Source organism: Sus scrofa, chromosome 3 (assembly GCF_000003025.6).
Source record: "Sus scrofa isolate TJ Tabasco breed Duroc chromosome 3, Sscrofa11.1, whole genome shotgun sequence".
In the NCBI taxonomy this organism is placed as follows: domain Eukaryota; kingdom Metazoa; phylum Chordata; class Mammalia; order Artiodactyla; family Suidae; genus Sus; species Sus scrofa.
Genome location: NC_010445.4, coordinates 45,468,239 through 45,486,723, shown reverse-complemented (window position 1 = coordinate 45,486,723; position 18,485 = coordinate 45,468,239). Strand labels below are relative to the sequence as shown.

The following is an 18,485-nucleotide window of genomic DNA, read 5'->3' as shown; positions in this document are numbered from 1 at the left end:
GTGGAATCCCTATCAAAATCCTAGCTGCCTTTTGGGGGGAAGAAATTGAGAAAATGGTCTTAAAATTCATATGAAAATGCAAGAGACTGAGACTAACCAAAACAATCTTGATAAAGAGGAACAAATTCGGGGGACTCAGATCTCTGATTTGAACACTTCCTGCAAATCTACAGTTATCAAGATAGTGTGATATTGGCATAAGTCTAGATGTATGGACCATGGGAAAAAAATAGAGGATCAGGAGATAAATCCTTGCCTTTATGGTCAGTTGATATTCAACAAGGATGACAAGATAATTTAATGGGAAAAGAACTGTCTTCTGGGCAAATGGTATTGGGATAACTAGATATCCATATGCAAAAGCAGGCACTTGGAACTTTACTACATAGTATGTACAAAAATTAACACAAGAGGGATCACAGACCTAAATGTAGGAGCTACAACTATAAAACTCACAAAGGAAACATAGGTGTAAATCTTTGTGACCATGTCTAGGCAATGATTTATTAGATGTGACACCAAAAGCACAAGCAACCAAAGGAAAAAATAGATAAATTGAACTTCCCCAAGATTAAAAAAAAACAAAACACTTTTGTGCTGCAAAGGGCACTATGAAGAAAGAGAAAAGATAATCAGCATGATGGGAGAAAATATACAAATCATATACCCCAAGGGTCTAGTATCCACGCTATAAAAGGAAATAAATTAGGCTCAACAATAAAAGACAAATGGACTTGCAAATGGCCAAGAAGCACATGGAAAAATGTTTAACATCGCTGTAATTAGGGACATGCCAATAAAATACCACAATGAAATGCCATGCTGCACTCATCATGGCTGTGATAAAAGAGACAGATGATAACAAGTGTTGGCAAGGATGTAGAGAAATTGGAGCCCTCATCCATTGCTGGTGGGAATGTAAGATGATGTTGGCAATGTGGAAAAAAATTTGGCAGTTCTTCAAAAGTTTAAAGTTTTCACAGGACCCAGCACTTCTACCCTTAAGTACATATGGAAGTGAGACTTGAAAACACATATCTGCACAAAAACGTGTATACAAATGTTCATAGCGTAATTATTCATACTAGCCGAAAAAGGAGAAACATGTATATATATGTATGACTGGGTCACTTTGCTGTACAGCAGAAATTGGCACAACACCGTAAATCAACGGTACTTTAATTAAAAAAAATAAAGTGTTTCAAAGTCTAAAAAAGAAAAGTGGAAACAACATGAATATCCATCAACCAATGAGTGGTTAAACAACATAAGGTATATGCATATAATGGAATATCATTTAGCCATAAAAATGAATGAAGTACAGATACAGGCTACAACATGCATGAACCTCAAAAACAATGTATCAAGTGGAAGAAGCCGGACACAAAGGCTATGTATTGTCTGATGCCATTTATGTGAAATGTCCAGAATAGGCAATAGAGTTAGAGAGTAGATTAAGGGTTGCTTGGCTCTGGAGGGTGGGGTGCATCAGATGTGGCTACTAATGGTATGGGGTTTCCTTTTGGGGTGATGAAATATTTGGGAATTGGCTAGTAGCCATGGTTGTACAACTTTGTGTATAAACCATCAAACTGTATACTTTAAAAGGTAAAGTTTATGGTATATGGTTTATCTCTTCACAATAAAAAAGTGGCTCGATGTACAATTTTCACACTCAGGCTCCACTGTTGTTTTAATGATGGTGGTCCTCATGCCTCTTGGTCTCAGGGGCCACTGCTGAGTTGAAGTTTGGTAGTGGCAGATCATCTGCCCTTCCTTTCCAGGAGTTTAGTCTTTCTCAGCATCTCCTGGGGAGGCACCTCCCCTGTTCTGCCTCTGCCGGCTCATGAGGGGGAACTGCCCCGTGTATGCATGTGGGGCCCCCATGACTTCATTCTAGGTGCCATGGTTTTCATGTTAGGTTAACCCCGCCTCTTTTTTCCAACCTCCCTCTCCCCTGCCACAGGTTTGGTTCCGTGGCTCCAGATGGCCAGTACCACTCCCCCATTAAGGACAGGAGTACCAGATTCAATGCGATGCTCGCTGCACTGACCCCTTCAAGATTAGCTGTGACTTTTCAAGCTATGGGTTCTATGAAGGTAATTGACTCTGGTTAATAATGTCCCTCCCTGTTTGTTCTCTGCCTGTCCAGGAGTGTGTAACAATGTCAGGAGCTGAGCTTCTCAAGCCACGGCTCGTGTAAGGTGGCCTGGGTTACTGGTTGGATGCTAGGGAATGCCAGTTGGCCCTACGCAGAGAACCTTTCTGTAACTTTCTTCCCATGGGAATCCCATCCGTATGTGTGCTTCTGATTTCAGTGGGTGGAACACAGGCATGGCAGCAATAGGGCCACTAAAGATGACCCCTGGAGAATGGGTCGTTTAGGACATGCACATCCTCTGGAAAAGCAGCCAAGAGCTGACTCACGTGGATAAGGGCCTTTGTGTCTTGGCTGAGTGCACTGGGAAGCAATGACACTCTCATGGCTGTTTGGCCTATGACAGTCACTGTCCAGGCAGGAGTCCATGAGGCCAGACCTCAGGAAGCCATCTCTGCTTCCATTCCCTGCACCCCCTCCAATATTTTACTTTGGAAAAAGCAGCCAGGAGAGAAAAGCTCAGGAAGGCTCCCTCCTCCCCAGGGTGCAGCACCGGCCCCCTCCCCATCTCTTTGCATCTCTTAAGTGCCACTGAGCCTGGTGAAGCTGGAAGCAGAATTAAGACACCCACAAAAGTTCATCTGTGGCTTCAGCCCAGCTTCTCTCTCAGGTGTCTGAATAGCAGGACTGTCCTTCCTCACTCCCTCCCACCAGGTCTGCCCTGGCCCACTCACGGGAAGCCTGCCTGACCAAGCTCCCCGACACACTGCCTTTCCCACCCATGGGTGCAGCTATGACACTCAGTCCTGAGCCAGCACCCACTGCCTGCCCGTGGGCCCTGCTTTCCGTGCTCTTTCAAAGCATGGATGCGTGTTCAGTCCTGAAGATCTGGGTCTGGAGTGGCCCAGTGGGTCCCCTTCGCCGAATGGTCTGAGTCTGAGAGGCCTGGGGAGAGCCTTGTGACGCAGGCACTGGGGTGAGGCCGAGGGCCCTAGATGGCTGCAGTGAAGTGCTGAGGAAAATACTTCTCCCGAGTCCGTGATAGAAACTGTTGCAGCCATTTTCCAGACTCCAGAAGGAGGCAGAAGGAGAGAAAGCAGATGGGCCTAGACTTGCCTTGTGGAGTAGATGGGACAGACATCTGCTCAGGGTTCTCTGAAGCCATGACATTTGCATGGGAGCCCATCCGATCACAGCAGCCTTCAGGGGCCCTCCGGCGAGAGTGTCTGTGAAGGTTAAAGCCACATGCTGCTTAGTGGCTGGAGAGGTGCTGTAGAAACCCTGGGCCGTTACATTTTGAGTGGGTGATGTAGAGTGAAGGACATCCACACTGCCTGTCAGCCCATCCAGGCCAGTGGTGGGATCCTCAGGGACAGGCATGGGGTGGTGTAGATGGAACATGGTGTGGGGGCTTCTGGGAGAGACTGGATTTTAAGTGTTGGTCGATCTGGAGCAGTGGGGGTGGGGGGCGAGGATGCAGAGAGGCTGATTATTTATTTATTTATTTATTGGCTTTTTAGGGCTGCATCTGTGGCATATGGATATTCCCATGCTAGGGGTTGAATTGGAGCTATGGCTGCTGGCCTACGCCATAGCCACAGCAATGCCAGAACCGAGCTGTGTCTGCTACCTACACCACAGCTCATGGTAACGCCAGATCCTTAACCCACTGAGTGAGGCCAGGGATTGAACCTGCAACCTCATGGTTTCTAGTCAGATTTGTTTTCGCTGAGCCACGATGGGAACTCCAGAGGCTGATTTTTAAAAGTATCTATTATGCATTTTACTGAACATGATCAAGGGATCAAACCCTATGGGCTCCAGAGGGTCTGGGGCAGGGACCACGTTTGGATCAATTCCTGGTCAGGCATCTGACATACATACTTTGTTCCTGGCCACGTATAGGCTTTCTCATAAAGTCAGAGAACTTGGCTCAAATTTCACCTTGGACATGACCAGCAGCGGGGTTGTGGGCAGATCAGTAAGCTTCTTTGGGGCTCAGTTTCTCCATATGTAAAATGGGCCTTCAGACAATGATGAGGCCTGAATAAGGATGTGCTGGTGCAGAGGAAGTACGGGGTTGCTCAGAGCTGTTACAGATGTGATGGCTGCTGCTGGTACCAAGGAGATAGGAGCCTGCTTTGGGAGGGGAATAAATGGGCTTCTCCCTGAAACAGATGCTGGCTGGTTTGAGGCATTTTGTAGAGCTGCATGCCATCCCTGTGATTCCAGAGTATCTAAATAGAACACGATCCGTGATGGTGAGTCAGCGCCTCCCCTGTCCAGGAGGAAGGTTGTCCAGGTGACCGCGAGAGCCCTCGCAGAGCCACCAACATCAGATCCTTGTGGTCCGGGCACCAGTATGTGTCTCCTGGAAAGGGAGCCTGGCTGCCATGATCTCATCCTGAGCCTCTGGAGGGGGGGAAGATGATGTCACCAGCCGCTGGCAGCTCCTTCTCTCCTTTGGCTCAAACACAAGACAGATGCTCTCTCGGCTGAAACCTGAGCCGGTCCTGCTTGTTCTGGGCTTGCTGAGGAGAGGAAAACGGACCCCTGTCTCTGACGTGCATTCTTCCCGTGTTAGAAAACTGTCACCTCGGCTCCCCATGGTGACATTTGCTCAAGGCTGAGCACACGGGGTCCTTTTAAACTCTGCCCTTTTGTGTCTGTGTGTGTGTGGGGTGGTGGATATCTCTCATTTTCACAGCAGTTCTCAGGGAAGGATGGTCCTGGCATGTTGTGTGGACAAGGTTGACATGTAGCTACAATTAAAAAGGGTAGTAGAGTTAAGTGGGAACAGGGACAGTCCAGCCCAGCACAGGAATCCCTAGAAGCTGGAGGTGCTTGGACATAGGGTTAGCCAAGTTACACAGCTGGGTCATGGCAGGCCACTGGCTGGCCACTGAGTTGTTGGGTCGGGAGGACCCTCATGAAGGCGCTAACTAAGGCTGCAGCGAGGATGGGGCCCTGCTCTTGCTCATCACCCTGACACGGCGCTGAGCCAGGCAGAGGGACGACGCCCCCTAGGAAGTCAGAGTTGAGACAAGCAGGATTGGCCTGTGTGGAGATGGTTGGAATATTGTGTCTGTTCTGGAGTCCTGGGTGAGGCCAGAAAAACGTGGGCTCTGAAATCAGCCTCTCTGGATTTGCTTCCTGCCCCTGGGTGCCCTCAGCGGGTTATTGAACCATCTCCATACCTCTAAAAATCAGAACAGCACCCCCCTCCCCAGAGAGCTGTTATAAGGCCCCAGCGAATAATACTGGTAAGGCTTATCCCAGTGCCTCATATACTGAATCATCAATACACAGAGGCTGTTATTAGTGCCAGGGATGTGGAAGCTAGCTTATATAAGCAAGCCTGGATACACTGATGATTGAAGATGACATTTGAGATGGCGAGGATAAGAAATTGAGTTTTTATTGATTGATTGATTTTTTGCCATGTCCGAGGCACGTGGAGGTTCCAGGGCCAGGGATTGGACCTGAGCCACAGCAGTGACAATGCTGCTGAATCCTTAACCCACTGAGCCACCAGGGAGCTCCACAAACAGGGTTTATAACACATGCTCACCCCCAGGTGGTTGTGGCAGCTTGGATCTGAGGGCGCAGAATCGTGAGGCTGACAGGTGGCTGTGGTTGTGGTGAGCTAAAGGATGGGGTGGGGAGTGGTGGGGTCTGTTCCTTCTGGCTGTCCTCCTGGGGTTGGGTGAAGGACACATGGTCTGGAGAGAAGAGTGGAGAGCCTGAGTGACCATCTCAGAGTCATCAATGGGTGCGGGAGTGAAGGTGGAGGGCGGCTATTCCTGGGACCTGGGGATGTAGGAAGAGCAAAGGGAAGAACTGATCTCAGGTGGGACCCTGGGGACATGTAATGGACACACGACCCTTCCTGACAGTAACATTGTTGGATGTGAATCAAGGGTCTGTGGAAGGTGCTAGAGCCCACTTTTACAAGAGAGTCTTTCCCCTCTGTTGATGGGGATTTAGGGACATTGCATCCTTAAGTGACCTTCCCAAGATCTTCTGATGGTGAGGGTTCAGGGAGAATTAGAACAACAAAGAAGAGGAGGTCTGGGGCATCTGTGTCTCCTTCTGGGTCAGAGGCAGCCCTTTAACCACCAGGGGCTGTGGTGCTGTATTGAACAGACACAGGGTGGAACAGGCTGTGTGTTCCTCTTGCTCTCTCTGCTCTCTGGTCTTGCCTTGTGGCTTCCTCTGCACCCTGGTTCTGATACATCCTCAGAGGTGTCCTTGACATTGGTGTTCTCACCTGGTGTCTGGTGCCTGCATCTGGCCCCATAGTGACTAGAGTCACAGGCTGGGCAGCTAGTGTCAGATGTGACATTCTACCTGCTGGGATGACCATGACCCAGGTGCTGTGACACTCTTCCCTGAGTTGAAGCTCAGTTAGTCCCCTTAAATCAATAACCACAATTTCCGAGGCTACTACTATGAAACTATCAGATTTTAGTATCTTTAATTCTTGCAAGGAGTTTACCTTTTTTATTTTCTTCTGAAATCATTTTATCTTCATCTCTTCTTGTTGTCACTTAGATTGATCTCATTTTTATCATTATGAATAGAACATGTAGTAGGCAGAGATCATGTCTGTCTATTGTCTCAGTATAGGGCCTAATAGAGCACAGAATCTCATGACAGTCTTTTTTCCCCCTTCCTCTTTTCTCCTTCTTTCTTTTCTCCCCCCCTCCCTTATTTTATTCCTTCCCTCCTCCTTCCTTCCTTCCATGCGTGCGCTCACCATCTACCTGTCCACCGGCGCCCTTGTACACTCACCTGTCCATTTATGCACCTCTCTGTTCATTCATCTACTCGCCAAGTCATCCATCTATCTTCCCATCCATCCATTTATTTACCTACCCTCCTATCTATCCACTCATCAATCCATCTATCCATCCACCCACCCACCCACCCACCCAGCCATCCATCCTGCTACAAAGACTCTGAATACAGTGATGGTCAGTTCCTGATTTAGTGGTTAATGGAGAGCTGAGGACTGTTTTAGGGAAAACCCGTCATTCCCTAATGGACACCATGTTTTAGAAAACGCCCCCAGGAAGGAGTAAGGAGAGGCCAGAGGCAAACGTGACCCTCTTGAGCCAGATGCCCTTTTCAGCTTTAGGCTCAAATAAGGAGCATCTCTGTAGGGCCTTGTACGCAAGAGGACTCAGTATGGGGCCTGAATCAAAAGGGATTGGAAAGAAGTGAGAAGGAGCACAGTGAAACCTCTGCCCCCCTCAAACCACATGGCACAAATGGAGGGTGGGCAGAGGGGAGGAAATAGGCTCCCTAGAGTAAGGTCTTGAAAATGTATGTACTCACAATGGAATTTGATGAGCCAAAGTTGCCAGAAGTTTGTTCTCTTGGCATTTTTTTTTTCTTTTTAGGGCCACATCCGCAGCATATGCATGTTCCCAGGCTAGGGGTTGAATTGGAACTGTAGCCACCAACCAACACCACAGACACAGCAACACCAGATCCTTAACCCTCTGAGCAAGGTCGGGGATCAAAACTGCATCCTCATGGATACTAGTCAGATTTGTTTCCACGAGAACTCCTCTCTTGGCACTTTTGTAACACAGCAAGCCATCTCTGCACAGAGAGCGGAATTGGAGAGATGCAAACAGTGGCCAGCTGCACTGTGTCTGCTCCAAGGAAGCAGGTCCATACTGCTTATTCTTGTTCTACTCAGGCGGGAGTTACTCTTTCTTTAGCCTCATCACACACACTCACACACAGGAATGGGGAACAGAGTATCACACACAGATGTGGGAGCAGAGTATTCCTGGGGTGCTGGGGAAGTCCTATGGGGTGAAGGCTTTGGCTTGGATGATCCTCTGAGTGATCATCTGTAAAATACGCAGTTTCTAGAGTGTTTTGATGTAGAAACATCCTGAAGTTGACCACCAGAGGGTGACAAATACCAATAATGACTTGCAGATGCTTTCCCTTTATTTACTTTTGTATGTAAGAATTGCTGGGATTTGGGGGCACATTATTTTAACTGCTAATCAGCTGTGAGTGTTGATTTTCACAACATGGTCATCATAAGGTGAATGGGTGGTGCAGCAACATAAAAATTGTCTGGTTCAAGACCGAGATGGAAAATAGGAAGTGGAGTTATATTTAAAAAGTTTTTTTTGTTGTTTTTTGTTATTGAAGTGTGGTTGATTCACAATGTTCTGTTAGTTTCTGCTGAACAGCAAAGCTAATATAACAAATCATATTCTCTTCCATTATGGTTTATCATGGGATATTGAATATAGTTCTCTGTGCTATACAGTAGGGTCCTATTGTTTACCCTTTCTATATATAATAGTTTGCATCTGCTAAGCCCAAAATCCCAATCTTTCCTTCCCTCACCCCCCCCCTTTGGCAACAACAAGTCTGTTCTTACTGTCTGTGAGTCTGTTTTTCTTTCATAGATATGTTCACTTGTGTCATATTTTAGATTTCACATGCAAGTGATACAATAGTGTATTTGTCTTTCCATTTCTGACTTACTTCACTTAGTATGGTAAGTTCTAGGTCCATCCATGTTGCTGCAAATGGTGATATTTCTTTTTTATGGCTGAGTAATATTCCATTGTATATATGTACCATATCTTCTTTATTCATTCCTCTGTGAACATACATATAGGTTGCTACCATGTCTTGGCTATTGTGAATAGTGCTGCTATGAACATTGTGGTGCCTGTATCTTTTTGAATTATAGTTTTGTCTGTATATATGCCCAGGAGTGGGATTGCTAGATCATATGGTAACTCTATTTTTAGTTTTTAAAGGAACCTCCATACTATTCTTCATAATGGCTGAACCAATTTACATTCCCACTAACAGTATAGGAGAGTTCCTTTTTATTCACACCTTTTCCAGGATTTATTATTTGTAGACTTTTTAATGATGGCCATTCTGACTAGACTGAGGTCCTATCTCATTGTATTTCGATTTGCATTTCTGTAATATTTAGCAATGTTGAGCATCTTTTCATGTGTCCATTGGCCACCGTATGTCTCCTTTGGAGAAACATCTATTTAGGTCTTCTGCCCATTTTTAAAATTGGGTTGTTTTTATTTTCATTATTGAGTTGTATGAGCTGTTTGTATATTTTAGAAATTAAGCCCTCATTGGTTGCATCATTTATAAATATTTTTCACAGTCCATAGGTTGTCTTTTTGTTTTATGGTTTCTTTTGCTGTGCAAAAGGATGTAGTTAATTATGATGACTCTTCAGGATATAATTTGACTCACAAATGTCTAAAAAAATAAGTTTACAGCGTTTTGGGTGGGTGTGAAAATGGTTAAATATTTTTTTGTGGTGTTTCCATGGCAGTTGTTTACATTTTTAACAGCTGAAATTTAAACATTCATTTTTTTAAAAAAAATACCTCTGCTGCCTTTTCTTCCAAAGATCAAAGATCTAAAGATCCAGTACAACCATAGATAAATAGCACATGACATGAACATTTTAAATGGCTATTTGACAGAATTACCAGGTTGGATTTACTTCAATTCTGTGAGCATGTGTGGAACATCTTTCTTGAATGAGCCACAGTGGGCTGTGGGCAGAGCTGACCTGGAGCAGGTGTCTGTGCGCCAGGGGTTCCTGGTGTATCCAGGTCACTGAGCTATTACAGCGCTGTGAGGGGCTCCCCCATGAGGAAGCCTCCAGGCATCACACTGGCAGGTGGTGATGGAGCTTTGAGAATGACTAACTCTTCATAAAGACAGAGCAGTGGGATTTTTATGGCTAGATGGGACCTCAGAGACCAGAGTCCAATGCACATCTTCTTTGGAGACATTTCCACACCAAGCCTCTAGATCTCTCTGGTACAAAGAGCTAGGATTTGGCATTCTGCCCTTCCCACTGAGCGCAGGACCCAGTGGGTACTGAGGGCAAGCAGGACTGTCCAGGTTCTGTGCTGCAAGTGGGGAGGGTCTTGGGGCTCCCTCCCCATTTGATGTGGCCCAGGAATGTTAGAGATTTGTGGCTATGATGATGTTTCAAGCAACAGAGCTTCCTTCACATAAGTCTTCAGAGGCTGAGGAAACCCTGGTCTCAAACCCTGGGTTGTGGCCACGGTAGCTGTGAGGGAGGTAGTGATTCTAAACTAGTGTAGACAGCTTCCAAGCCTTCCTCAGCTCCAGCAGCCTGCTCACCTGGACAGGCAGAAAGGGCACCCAGGTTGCAGTTGTGGGGAGCGTTATCCTTCCATGGAAGCCCTGTTGTCCGTCTCTGGGGAATATCGTCTGTGCCACCCTGAAGGTCAGACACGGATGATGGATGGGTGGCTTGCTATCCTTAGGGGCTTCTCCACCTGAAACTTGACATTCCATGTAGCACAGGTGTTGGTTCAGGTCACTGCCCCTTTTCTCACTTGCTTTTCCTTACTCCATTCCTTTGTCCATTAGGATTAATCTGTCCAGTGTGAGGGACATGTTTGCAGTCTTCCACATGAAATCCATCTTTTTTTAAAAAAAATTTTAAATTAAAAAAAATTTTGCCATTCCCACATCATGCAGAAGTTCCCAGGCCAGGGATAGAACTAGTGCCACAGCAGTGACCCAAGCCACTGTGGTGACAAATGCCGGAACCTGCTGAGCCACTAGGGAACTCCCATAATCATTTATTTATTTATTTGTTTATTTACTTTTTAGGGCCTCACCAGCAGCATATGGAGGTTCCCAGTCTAGTGATCTAATCAGAGCTATAGCTGCTGGCCTGCACCACAGCCATGGCAATAAGGGATCTGAGCTGCATCTGCAAACTACACCACAGCTCATGGCAACACCAGGTTTTTAACCCATTGAGCGAGTTCAGGGATTGAACCTGCAACCTCATGGTTCCTAGTTGGATTTGTTTCCGCTGTGCCACAATGGATACTCCATGTAATCACTCTTTTAATCATCACGGCAGCCCTGTGAGATGGATGTAGTCATGATTCCCATTTCCCTGTTGAGAAGACGGAAGTAGAGTGAGGCAACAGACTGTCTGGAGTTTTCTGGGTCTCCAGTCTCCAGCCCTGACTCACACTGGGGCTTAGTAATCCTCAAGAAAGAGGTTCTTTGAATTCAGTTTATACCCTGCTCCCTGGCATTTCTGGACCATTTTGGCTCACAGTTGTATTTGCTTTGGTAAACCAAACTAAACCAAACCAAACCAAGCCAAGCCAAGCCAAGCCAAGCCAAGCCAAGCCAAGCCAAACCAAACCAAGCCAAGCCAAGCTAAACCAAACCAAAGATTTAAAATAATTTCTTGTCTACATTTAGAAACATGGAGATTCCACCAAAACTGGGATTTGGCAGTTGCTGGAATGGTTAGCCACTGGACCAGAAACCAGACTTCCTTCTCCACTGTGACCTGGGACCTGATTTTTTTAAATGGCACTGCTGATTTTGCCTATAGTTGTGTGTCGCCATTATCCTGAGCCATCTGTACATTGGGAGCAGGAGGTGGGAGGGGAGATGGGCTGGTCCAGCCTTTTTTGGGGAAAATGTCCGTTTATAATGAACATTCATCAAGTGTGCCCAACTTTGATCTCAGCCCAATGGAATGATTTTTGAATACCTCTGCTTACCCCAGTGAAATTTAATAAGCCAAAAACAATTTCATCCTTCTTTGGATCAATTTTAAAAAGTGAACTGGGCATTTAAATTTGTTTCCACAAATAAATTTATAACACTGAGGAGCAAAATGATGGTTAGTGGAATAGTTGCTTGTTGTTAACTCTCTTATTTATCAACTCTAGGCATTTCCACATCTCAGCTATGGGAGACAATAGTTTAATTCAGTTACACCACACACACCACAACCTTGTCCCCTTTTAGTGTTTTCCTGCTCACAATTTTTGATTTTTACCAAATTACTTTAAATTCTCCCAAGGATTACCAAGATAACCACGAATATTCTTAAACCTCCGAGTAACCCTATTTCTTGACTCCATTGCATCTGCTTCCCATCTCTGTTGGTTTGACCATTGATGTTTACATTATCATGGCTGAAGCATTTGCATTTTAATCTGTAAATGTAATCTCACCTCTGGACGTGAGGTTACACTATTATGACCAGGGTTCTGAAGTATTGTCCACTGTAGAACCATGTAGTGTGTGAGAAGCCTGTTTTCTCTCTATTGGTCTAATGTTGTAGCACTTTTACAAGTTGAAGAACAGTATTAGCATCAAAGTCAAATGGAATCACTTTTCTTATACTCTATAAATTACTTAATATCATGTCACATGTTTGTTTGCTTAATATTTAGATCATTGTATTTTTGTAAGGTTTTTGGTTTCTCCTGGATTTTCCCATTGCCTTTATTCTTTCTTGGTGGGAACAGAAACATATGTCTTTATCACCATATTGGTAATATCTTCGAGCTTCTTGCTCATTTTCTCTGTTGGATAGAGTCCATCCCATTATTCTCCTTGAAGGTCTGTGGAGCCAAATGATTTCTTATTTTAATTTGTATTTATTGTTTCTAAGCCTGATGGACAACAAACATCTAAATATTTTTCTTTTCACTGGATTTCTGGGAGTAGGTAAACCTTTTCTTATATCTTCTCTTGTCCTTTTGCTTGGTTTTCTTCTGGTTTTGTTGCAGTATATCCTCAAGTGATTTCCTCTGGGAGGTGTGTGGATGGTCATATTCTGATTCTTCATATGTCTGAAATGGTCTGTATTTTTTTTAAGGGATGCCCCTGTGGCATATGAAAGTTCCCAGGCTAAGGGTCAAATCAGAGCTGCAGCTGCTGGCCTAAACCAGATGCACAGCAACATGGGATCCGAGCCGTGTCTGTGACCTACACCACAGCTCATGGCAACACTGGATCCTTAATCCATTGAGTGAGGCCAGGGATTGAACTTGTATCCTCATGGATGCTAGTTGGGTTCATAACCTGTTGAACCACAACAGGAACTCCTGACGTGGTCTGTATTTTGTCCTCACATTTGATTGATAGTTTAGCTGAGATTGTCAGTTGAAAATCACCTTCCTTAAACTTTGAAGGTGTGGCCCCATTGGCTTCTAGCATAAAGTTTCCTGGTGGAAAGTCATATTTCCCTGGATGAAGGCTGCACTTTGTCTCTGAAAGTTGGTTGTCTTAGGTATATGGTAATTTCTCAAGGACGAGTCTAGATCCATTTTTTCATTTATCCTGCATGGCACTTGATAGTTTTCTTCAATTTGAAAACTAGTAACTCTTTCATTCTGGAGAATTTCCTTCCACTGGTTCTTTGATCATTCTAACTAATTATTTGGAGGTTGGAATTGTTGTCTTGATTCCTCTCTCTTATTTTCCCCTCATATTTCTCAACAGATTTTTTCAATGTTCTAGACGTTTTCCTGATTATACATCTTTGTTTGTAGAATTATTGTTAATTTTCAAGAGCGCTTTCTCTTACCTATTCCTCTTCTACAGAGATACTTCTTTGGGTTTTTTTTAAAGATGCAATTGCTTCTCTAATCTCTCTGTAGATATCAACTACATATTTTTTTTCCAGAATTCTGTTCCCTGAATTATCTTTTTTTACTCTAGGGTCAGTTGGGGTCAGAGGGATAGAGGGATAGGGCTTGGCGACAAAGGGACTGGAAACCAGCAGTTACAGTCAATGCAAGGTAAGTGCTATAATGGAGTTATGACGGAACCAGACCAAGGACCACCAGGGTAAGCTTATGCCATTTAGAGATGAGTTCCTACAAAGATCTTACCCCAACTTTGTAAACAATTTTTTTTTTTAAATTGGAGCATAGTCGATTTATCATGTTGTGTTAGTTTCAGGTATACAGGAAAAATTTATATATGTATATATATTCTTTTCCATTATAGGTTATTACAAGATATTGAATGTATTTCCCTGTGCTATATAACAGGTCCTTGTTGTTTATTCATTTTCTACATAGTAGTGTGTATTTATTAGTCCCAAACTCCTAATTTGTCCCTTCCCCCATTTCTCCTTTGGTAACCATATGTTTTTTTCCCTCCTATGTCTGTGAGTCTGTTTATGTTTCATAAATAAGTTCATTTGTATCTTTTTTCTAGATTCCACATATAAATGCTATCGTATGATATTTGTCTTTATCTGATTTACTTAGTATGATCATCTCTTAGTATGATCATCTCTAGGTCCATCCATGTTTCTGCAAATGGCATTCTTTCTTTCTCTTTTATGGTACAATTCCATGTCTTGGCTATTTACACTGACTTTTGAAGGCCAAGTAGAAGTTGGTTTGCAGACAAAGCAGGGGAAGGGCATTGCAGGTGGAGGGTAGGCCATGTATGAAGATGCAGGAGAGGGAACCAATGTAGCCTGTTGTGGATGAGCAGAGGGCTTAACATGGCCAGAGCTTCCATGGCCTGCTTGAGAGGTCATGATGGTTACCCACCACACTGACCAAGCGGACAGGTGAGCTGGTACCATGGTGGAAAAGGACTTATAATGGAAAAGGACTCATGGACCATGGAGAGTCTGTGAAAGAAGGATGACATGCAGGATCAGGACACCACCAGGTTTGCATTCTAGATAGACTATTATGGAAGGGAGGTGGAGAATAGAAGGGCTGAAGGGGTGGCAACTGGGACTATGGTCATGGTCCAAGTGAGACATAATCCACAGTCAGTGTGGGAGGTGTGGGGGCAGGAACATGGCACACATGCAGAATGGAGAAGACGTTGGGGCTGCTTGGGCATGAGAGACAAAGGATGGTGCAGGTATGGCTTTGGTGACTGTGAGGTGAACTCGTCCAGGGGGCTAAGAGGAGGGGCACCTCCTCTGCTCCCAACGATAAATATTTTCCTTGAGATATACAGTTGGCTCTCATAGCCCTTACTCACCTTCCTCCAGGGGCTGTGGAGTGACCTACCTCACTGGGATGTTTAGAGCAGGACCTGGAGCCTTTGTAAACCTGCCCTCCCCCCTCCTTGTTCCTCAAGGAGCAGGTGTTGAGGGCTGGCCCCAGGGAAGGCTCTTCCTCTGGGGAAGGCCTCCCTGTCCAGTGCTGCCAGGACTGCATTGGCAAGCATGTCTGAGGCTGGGCTCCCCAGCTGCTTCCTCTAGCTGGACTTGAATCAGTAGGAAAGGTGATATTTTGACCTCTGTTTGCTGCTCCTCAGTTTATTTATTTTTTATTTTTATTTATTTTTTGCCTATTCTAGGGCTGCTCCCATGGCATATGGAGGTTCCCAGGCTAGGGGTCTAATCGGAGCCATAGCCTCCAGCATACACCAGAGCCACAGCAACGCGGGATCTGAGCTGTGTCTGCAACCTACACCACAGCTCACAGCAATGCGGATCCTTAACCCACTGAGCAAGGCCAGGGATCGAACCTGAAACTTCATGGTTCCCAGTCAGATTCATTAACCACTGAGCCATGACAGGAACTCCTGCTGCTCCTCAGTTTATTTCTCAATTCGTATAAAGGCTAAGTGGAGGAGCCTCAGAACCCCCAGTCCAGGGACCACAGAAGGGGGGATGTAGTTTGTATTTGAAATGGATGTGCTGCCGTGTCCCAGGTGAGAAGCACAGCCCCCCCACTCCTGTGAGGACATATGGCTTAATTAAGTGCTTAACGGTGTTATTACCCAGTTTGGGGTGTGTGATAGAGGATTCACTCAGGTTCACCTCTGACCTGGGTTTGGGGAGGCAGCTAGAACAGGAGAGGGTGAGCTGAGGAATGGGCACTTCCTGCCCACCAGGCTGGCCCTGGACGAAGACTTCCAGGGAGCCACCTTTATTTTCTGCTCAGAAGACTCAGGGGCAAGTAGGCCTTGCCTTGGGAGCCTGGACTTTAGGCTGGCCATTGGAATGTCAGATTCCAAAGATCAGGACCTGTGTCTTCTTGCTCATGATTGTCCACTTTGGACTTAGAACAGGGCTTGGCACTTGGTTAAGCACTTGGTGAATGGATGGATGGATGGATGGATGGATGGGTGGATGGATGGGTGGATGGATGGATGGGTGGATGGATGGATGGATGGATGGATGAAGATCATGGTGAAGAGAAGCCTTCTTTGGTGGAGAACAAGTCAGTTCAGATGACAGCTGTGTGAGGATCAGATGTGGTACTTTAAATGTTTTAAGGATACTGAGACCTGATCTGAATCTTTAATAAAATAAAAGCAAACATTTTCCATTTCTTGTTTTATGGCATTGGAACCTGCCCGCACCAGGGTGTTTGCGGTCCAGGCGTGCATGTATTCGGACACAGATGACTTTGTTTTTGTTTCCCCAGCACTGGCTTGCTCCCTGGCTCACCCTGGCAGATTGCTCATGGGTGAGCCTCGTGGGTCTGACGACATTGTCGGTGTGACTAGAGTGCTATTCTGGGCAGATGACACACAGGTCCCAGGATGGTTTCTAAAGACGGCCAGGTAATAGGATTAGAGCTTCAGAGAGCGGCCCTGGCCCCAAACTGCAGGGGAGCTGGGTTGAGGGGAATTCTTTCTGGGTGAGAGGAATTGGTGTCATACTCCAACAACAGACCTGTTGCAGTTCCTCAAACAGGCCACCCCTTGTCACCTCCCAGGTCTGTACAAACCATTGCTTTGCCCTCGACCCTCCCAATTTCTCTTGGTCCCATTCACCTGTTCTGTTGGGTCTCCAGGAAACCTCCTGCCCTGTGGCTGTCCTGCTGGTTTATCCCAGCCCAGGTGTTACCTGTTGTCTGCTTCTTCATTTGCCTCCTTAGACAATCAGCTACTCAGGGCAGGGGCTTCACTCCACAACAGGTGTACAGGAGGCGCTAAGTAAACAGCTGGAAACTGATTCAGCCCCTGCCTTCCCCCACCACACAAGCATCTTAAGCCCAAGGAGGTCCAGGGGTGGGGGAGGGGTGCTACCACGTGCCGAATGCCCACGGCAGGCCACGCATGTGATGCTCCACGTGCTCTTTCTCACCCAGGGCTCCCTGCAGCTTTACCACAATTCCCATTTTACATATGAGAAGACAGAGGCTATGAGGCGAGGTGAGCAAACAACTCATGTGGCAGTGCGATGTTGTGCCCACCCCACCCCAAAGAGTCCCCACCAGACTCCTCTTGCCAAAGACCCTCTATTTTGAGGCTGTACTGGAGAAGGAATGCCAGACATGGGGCCTCCAAGTGTAGCATCTTCGACTTCTGGCAACTTCCATGCCTCTTGCTTGGGTAACCTCTAACCTTTGAGGTGAGCTGGCCCGTGTGACATTCTGAGCATTGGATCCTGTCTGTCTCCAGGGTTCTGGGGACAGCCCCAGGATGAAACTTGATTTTTGTTTTTAGGGATACTGTAGGTATGGGATGGGTTGGGGATGGGATGGGTTTTGGCACCAGAGTGACCCTGTGGGGTCCCATTTTCTTTATTCACTTTCATCTGATGAGAGTGTTGTAGTGAGTCGACTTTTAAAAAATATTTGCATATCTCATTTCTTTGTCTAATTAGCATTGTAAGAACGATGTCCTAGTTTTCATGCCTGAATAAATAAGTGTCAGGGTATACGGTGCTGAGGGGCTGGCTCCCCTTTCTCGTGTTTGGCATCTCATCCAGGCTTTGTCTCAACCCATGCTCCAGACTTTTCTTTTGAAAGAGCTCATCTTGTCAGCCAAATGAGACCTTCTCAGAGATCTAGAGGACACTTTTGTCAGTGTTTCAGCATGACTTTGAACTTCAAATCACTAGAGATGCTTAACATATAGTGTCCTCTTCTTAGTCCATTTATCCACCGATGGACGTTTAGGTTGTTGCCGTGTCTTGGCTGTTGTGAATAGCTCTGCAAGGAACGCAGGGGTGCATGTATCTTTTTGAATGATAGTTTTGTGTAGATATATGCCTTATCTTCAAAACAGAAAAACAGACTCTCAGGCATATAGATCAGACTTGTGGTGGCCAAGGGGGGTGGGGAGTGGGATGGCCTGGGTTGGGAGATGCAAACTGTTACATTTAGAAAGGGTAAGCAATGAGGTCCTATTGGATAGCACAGGGAAGTCTATCCAAGGCCTTGTGATAGAACCTGGTGGAGGATAGTATGAGGAAAAGAATGTTTTAATATGTATGATTGGGTTACTGTGACTGGGTGACAGCAGAAATTAGCACGGCACTGTAAGATAGCTACAATTAAAAAAGTGTACTCTGCCTATGTTCCATTTTTTTTTAAGCAAGGAGAATTTTAAAAAGAGAGGGGGTGTTCCCGTCGTGGTGCAGTAGTTAACAAATCTGACTAGGAACCATGAAGTTGCATGAAGGTCCCTGCCCTTGCTCAGTGGGTTGACGATCTGGCGTTGCCGTGAGCTGTGGTGTGGGTTGCAGACGCGGCTCGGATCCCACGTTGCTGTGGCTCTGGCGTAGGCTGGCGGCTACAGCTCCGATTTGACCCCTAGCCTGGGAACCTCCATATGCCAT

At 45.8% G+C, this 18,485-nt stretch overlaps 1 protein-coding gene across 4 annotated transcripts in view; it reads left to right on the top strand.

The window, feature by feature from the left end:
• The window catches only part of ACOXL (acyl-CoA oxidase like), a 360,188-nt gene that overhangs the window by 76,339 nt on the left and 265,364 nt on the right, over nucleotides 1-18,485 (top strand). For all 4 annotated transcript variants that reach the window (XM_021087042.1, XM_021087044.1, XM_021087045.1 and 1 more), the window contains exon 9: nucleotides 1,967-2,099. In XM_021087042.1, coding sequence (XP_020942701.1) covers nucleotides 1,967-2,099 — 133 coding nt within the window. The remainder of the gene's footprint in view (nucleotides 1-1,966; nucleotides 2,100-18,485) is intronic.